This window comes from Austrofundulus limnaeus, unplaced genomic scaffold, assembly GCF_001266775.1.
Source record: "Austrofundulus limnaeus strain Quisiro unplaced genomic scaffold, Austrofundulus_limnaeus-1.0 Scaffold15, whole genome shotgun sequence".
Taxonomy (NCBI): Eukaryota; Metazoa; Chordata; class Actinopteri; order Cyprinodontiformes; family Rivulidae; genus Austrofundulus; species Austrofundulus limnaeus.
This window is the reverse complement of record NW_013952417.1, coordinates 2,500,172-2,505,886: the sequence shown is the minus strand read 5'-3', so window position 1 is coordinate 2,505,886 and position 5,715 is coordinate 2,500,172. Positions and strand designations below refer to the sequence as shown.

At 38.0% G+C, this 5,715-nt stretch overlaps 2 protein-coding genes across 3 annotated transcripts in view; one reads left to right on the top strand and one right to left on the bottom strand.

The window, feature by feature from the left end:
• Nucleotides 1-292: 292 nt before the first annotated feature.
• On the top strand, nt 293-4,361 carry ppcs (phosphopantothenoylcysteine synthetase). Of its 2 annotated transcripts, none has more exons than XM_014002879.1 (4): nt 293-376; nt 2,026-2,548; nt 2,620-2,723; nt 3,720-4,361. In XM_014002879.1, the coding sequence occupies exons 2-4, from the start codon at nt 2,029-2,031 to the stop codon at nt 4,053-4,055; spliced, it is 960 nt and encodes a 319-aa protein (XP_013858333.1). In that variant the 5' UTR covers nt 293-376; nt 2,026-2,028; the 3' UTR covers nt 4,056-4,361. The 2 variants fall into 2 exon arrangements, with proteins under 2 accessions (XP_013858333.1, XP_013858334.1); XM_014002880.1 differs by lacking the exon at nt 293-376 and adding an exon at nt 472-492.
• utp3 (UTP3 small subunit processome component) overlaps nt 4,257-5,715 on the bottom strand; it is a 6,968-nt gene continuing 5,509 nt past the window's right edge. The window contains exons 14-16 of the mRNA XM_014002878.1: nt 5,458-5,524; nt 4,639-4,746; nt 4,257-4,503 (exon numbers count right to left, since the gene is read on the bottom strand). Of these exons, the coding sequence (XP_013858332.1) occupies nt 4,414-4,503; nt 4,639-4,746; nt 5,458-5,524 (265 nt within the window). The 3' untranslated portion in view covers nt 4,257-4,413. The remainder of the gene's footprint in view (nt 4,504-4,638; nt 4,747-5,457; nt 5,525-5,715) is intronic.

Genomic DNA, 5,715 nt, shown 5'->3' with positions numbered 1-5,715 from the left:
TAATAATACCATTTTTATAACAAAAATGATTCCGTCTTCTTTATATTTAAGACCTTTTCTTACAATGTGAAAAGCTCCACTTTTTTGTACCTGTTGTTGCCACAAAAAACATCTAGTACTTTTTTATAATTAGCTAACACATCCTTTATTCTTTTGAATCTTACGTTTCATACTTTTGTTTTAAATTTCTTTGTACTTCAGATGACAGAGGGTCTTCAACCTGCCTGCAGTACCGTTTGGTGCCACTGGGGGCGCTGACGGCGTCCCTCTGTATTTACACTGACCGAAGAGTCTCGCGTGGCTCAAAGCTTTCAGGAAGTGCTCAAGTTAGAGTGACAACAAACCCTTAACCAGAGGACATTTTACACATTTGTCAGTGAGTATATCATTGTTTTGTTATTTGCTTAACGCAGCAACAATTTAATGACAAATAAGTGGCGACATAAAAAATAAATACTATTAGTCGGCTGCAGATTTTTTTTACTACACCAGGTAAAGTGAAAACCTTTAAAACTTTAAATGTGTCAGAGTTGACAAAAACCTCTCCACAATCGTCATAAATGCATAATTAGCTATGTTTATCAAATTAGTTTTAGGTAGGCAAGGAAACACCTAGTTTTGTATTCATTGTAGATTTTCTGCACATTTGACTCTTCTTATTATAATTAAGAAGTGCTTCACGATTGTTGTTCAAATGCTTTTATAGTCTTATTGTACTTACTTATTCACATTTATAGAAAATGTCACAGGAGAGGCGGAGCCAGACATTTATCTCAGGGGTGGCCAGACTGGGACCACTACTCACACAGGGGTGGCCARACTGGGACCACTACTCACACAGGGGTGGCCAGACTGGGACCACTACTCACACAGTGACCAAGAAAATTACATAATTTTTTACTTGAAAGTTTCTGCATATATTTGTGTTTTGGTMATTTCATTATGTCCTCATATAGGCAGTGACTACYTTATAAACGTTGGCACAGAACCATTTAAAAAGTGGCAGGACACACTGCTGCGGGGTCTGGGAGTACTCCCCCAGAAAATTTTGAACGAAATAGATGCCATCTCCTGCATTCTGGTGTATTTTACCAGGTTGTTAAACATACTTTTACCTACATAAATAAACACTTGATTTAATAATAATTTTACAGACAGATTCTTCATTAAACTAGTTCCATCATCCTGTTTTTTAATCTCACTGCCACAGCTGAGAAAAGGTTAATTAATGTGACACAATTTATCATATCCAATTACTTTAGGGGTGCTTTTTACTTTTATATTGTTTATTGATTTATTTTTAATTGAAACACATGTTTTTGTGCCAAATTATGACCCTCTACTGCTTGTTTAAAACTAATATTTTTACCCAATGAACAGGTGCAATATTGATAACCACCAATAGTGAATTTAGAGGGGTGTTTCACTTTTTTAGTGATAGGCCTACTTATAACCAGAAAGAACAGGGCATCATGCAGACTTCAGAACATAAAATGAAAAAAATAAAAATAAAAAAAATAAATAAATAAAATAAAGAATAAAAAAACATTTGTCACCATAAGTCCAAAAGTTGTCACCATAAGTCAGATTATATAGGCATATGTTCTCTATTTTAAAAAAAAATGTCACTTCCTTGTCATTRCTCTTCTTCAGTGATAGAGCTTGGTGATGTTTCAAACTGTTAGACACTGCCTTCAACTGTTCAGGAGGATTATTACACCCCTAAATGTTGTTTCACTGTGGTTGGGGTGTGTACAGCAGGGTGGCCAATGGGGTGGCCAAAGATTTGTCTGTGGTGGCCATGGCCACCCCTGGCCACCCCATGGCTCCGCCCCTGTGTCACAGTAGGTGCATTTCCTTTTCTTTTACTCTAGTAAACAAATGATCTAGAATGCAGATTTAATATGAGCTAAACTTTTCAAATCAGACTGAACTTATTTAACTGCATTAACCTTTATGGGAATTTGTTGATATGCAGAATCTGTGGTTGTGATGCCAGTTCTGAATCATCTCTCCTCTCATCAGGTGATGGCTGAGCCCAGAATATCTTCCATCGATGGCAAGTTGGCTGAAGACTTTGCTGCTCCCTCGCACATCGAGGAGGTCAAGGAGAAGATGGCTGCCTTTGCCAGGTGCCACGCAGAGGCGGGCCGAAGGGTGGTCCTCATCACGTCCGGAGGCACCAAAGTTCCTCTAGAGTCCCGCACGGTTCGCTTCCTCGACAACTTCAGCAGCGGCAGACGAGGAGCCTCCTCTGCAGAGTACTTCTTAGACTCAGGCTACGCTGTCATTTTCTTACACAGGCATCGCTCTCTCTATCCGTACACTCGCATGTTTTTAACCATTAACATGCTGGATGCCCTGCAGTTTAAGGGGGGTAATCCTGGTGACGTGGTTGTTAACCAGCAGGTGCTTCCCAACATTGCAAAAGTACTGAAGCGGTATCAGGAAGTGAAAGACGGTAGTCTTCTTCTGCCCATTGAGTTCAACACGCTGTCAGAGTACCTTCATTTACTCAAAGCAGCAGCACAGGCACTCAGCTCAATAGGTACTTATTGATCATTTACAGATTGAAGATATGGCTAAGTTCAGCACAAGTTTAAACCTGTTTCCATTTAGGATCAAAGGCCATGTTTTACTTGGCTGCAGCTGTATCGGACTTCTACATACCGACATCTGAGATGCCTGAACACAAAATCCAGTCATCCGACGGACCCCTTCAAGTGAGTGTCATGTCACAGAAATGTGGAATTTCACATAATAGTTGCATCCTCTTCTTGAAGAGATCTAAACCTACCAATTCTTCCACAGGTGTTGCAAAGGCCCCTCATATCTTACACAGGGTCCCCATGGGTCCTTGAAATCCTTGAAAGTTTGTGAATTTGAAAAAAATGATTTTAAGGCCCTGGAAAGTTTATGAAAACAGCCAAAAATTACACTTGTCCTTGAATGTTTTGGGGGGGACTGAAGTTCTCTATTCACATGACTCATTTAAATCATCTTTTAAAAAAAATAAAATAAACTTAATTTGTTGTGGTGGATAGCTCAGGATTAGGGTAAACTGATGTGGCTTTCAACAAATAACTTGAGCCATAGTCATAGTTTTACCCAATCAGAGCAGAGTAGGGCGGGTCATTCTTTCTGAGCCCAGGTGAGAGCACCACAGCTCCTCCTGTCCTCACMGAGCATCTGAACCTGTTCACATCCCCTCCTCCCAAACTGAGCTGACAAACCTCCCAGGACATAATTACATGTCCATGTATTGTGGACATGAATGTAGGGTATATGTTTAATYCACTTTCTTACATTGATTCTGACTCAAAAACATCTATGTTGTTCAGTTTTTCATTGAATTTACATGATATGAAACCTGTTCATTGGTAACATTCTGTGGTAGCAGCAGGTAATTGCCATCATGCGTGGTTCATGAATTTGARGAAATTGGTACTGGAAAGTCCTTGAAAGGTCCTTGAATTTGATGTTGACCAAGGTGTGGGAACCCTGCTTACATTTATCGTGTCAACATTTGTCATTTAGACCGTTTTAGATTTGCATTTTTTTTCCTCATCAGAAAATCTTTTTGTAAGGAGGATATTTTATTATTTTGAATGAATGACCATTTTGAACTTCAAGCAGCAATCAAACTTCAGGAAAGTGTATAAACATCTAGTATTTGACTAGAAAATTTCCACCAAATCCCAGTTTTCTTGTCTTTTCAGCTCAGTATGAAGATGGTCCCCAAGATTCTGTCCCCCCTTGTTAAGGACTGGGCACCTGAAGCTTTTGTCACATCCTTTAAGCTTGAGACCGACGCCTCCATCCTGCTGGACAAGGCTCGTCGGGCTCTGGACACTTACAGGCACCAGGCAGTGGTGGCCAATGTTCTGGACTCCAGAAGGGGCTACGTGGTGGTGGTGACCCCTGAAACTCAGGCCGAGCTGATCCTCACCGAGGACGACGTGAGGAACGAGGTGGAGATCGAGGAGATGATAGTGAGCAACCTGACGTCTGCGCATACAAAGTTCATGACTCAACAGGATGGTTCGCAGAAATGATCTCCCAGAAGTTACGTATTAACAACTTGCCTGATAGTTCATCTGATTTTAAACTTGCCTGTTTTGTCAACTTTTGGTATTCTGTTCTTTGGATACACAAGCTACAAAGTAACTAACTACAAAGATATATTTTATTTTGTCTGTTTTCTTTAAATGAGTTTTGAATGTTATAAAGCCATTTCTGTACTATCAACACACAAGTTGACAGATTTTAAAACGTTTACTCACATTATCAGAAAAGCATTTCAAGATGTACACTGCTATATAAAAGTTTCAATAATAATAAACATTTAGGTTTATAATCAACTGATATTTTTCAAGAGTATATTTTAAAAGCATGTCATGAACTCGTTCCTGGTTATTTAAGTTTGATGCTCTTTTTGACACCAGCACGAATACCAGACATCTCCCCGCTGTATCTCTTCTCCTCCCGACGAACTTCTCGAACCTGATGAATAAAAAACATCAGTTTAATACTCGACATACATGCATGTTATTCCAAGTAAAGTGCTGACGGTCTTCAGAGACTGATAGCTTTCAACACTGTAGGAAATTTGATTTAATCAAAGCGTGTAATACAAACCTGGCCCTTTCTGCGGATTTTAGCGCGTCTGTACTTTTCTCTGTGCTTGACTCTGGGATTACGATCGATTTTCTTCCTCTTTGCTGTAAGCCCCTTGTTTTTAGCCATCTGTGGAAATATAAGAAACATTATTTGATTAGTGTTAAATGCACTTTTTGTACACTTGCTCTAACGATGTGCGTTGGAGGGAATGCAAACGGCAGCATTGAAACAACTGAGCTTCACTGTAAAACTAATGTGTCATAACAAGAGCATGCATTCCAGTGTCAAAATCTGTTTTGTTTTTTTCATTTTGAATGGATATAAAAATGATTATAAACCAGTTGAATGGTACCACTTCTTTGTGTTTATCAGCACTTTTCCATAATTTTCTAAAGCTTTTTTTTTCCTTTCATGTGATGCTAAATGAGCCATTCATTTTATAAATTGGAGTAAATTACATTTGGTCAAATTAAAACAACTTCATGGCTGCTAAAAATACTATTTATTGATATTCTTTTCAATGTTGCTGTTATTTACAGTAAAGGCGAAGAGTTTCTTTTAAATCTTAAAAGATAATGTTGAACTAATACTACTGAGACTTTTCTCACTAAATAACAGTTGTACTTTAATAATACTGTTGAATTTAAATCCGTCCATGAAGTACAAGCCAATATGACAATTTATTCAGATTTATTAATGTAGATAAAAAAGCTTCACTTTATTAAGTAAATCTGTGAAATTTTAGAAGAATATTTTCCATTATATAAATATTTCTTACATTTGTTATTAAGCACAAATTGACTCCTAATGTATTGTGTGAACGTTGTCGCTCTGTACCTGGTAAGTAATTCCTCTCTTCCCATCTGGATCCAGCTCCTCCGTCTCCTCGTTGTCCTCCTCCAACCTTCATCAAATACATTAAACATTAGCACTGCAACTAACRAGTATTTTAATAATCGATTAATCTGTCGTTTATTTTTTCGATTAATYGCCCAAATTAAAAGACTTAATTACATAAATATGAGTAGATAAAAATTWATTTAATTCYTGTATRAATTAGGGATGCAAGTTATCGGTTAATGTTTACTTCTTAAG

Coding starts and splice junctions, on each gene's coding strand:
- ppcs (XM_014002879.1), top strand. CDS start 2,029: ATGGCTGAGCCCAGAATATCTTCCATCGATGGCAAGTTGGCTGAAGAC. Junction 2,549..2,619: donor ACAGGCACTCAGCTCAATAG/GTACTTATTGAT, acceptor GTTTCCATTTAG/GATCAAAGGCCATGTTTTAC. Junction 2,724..3,719: donor CATCCGACGGACCCCTTCAA/GTGAGTGTCATG, acceptor TTGTCTTTTCAG/CTCAGTATGAAGATGGTCCC.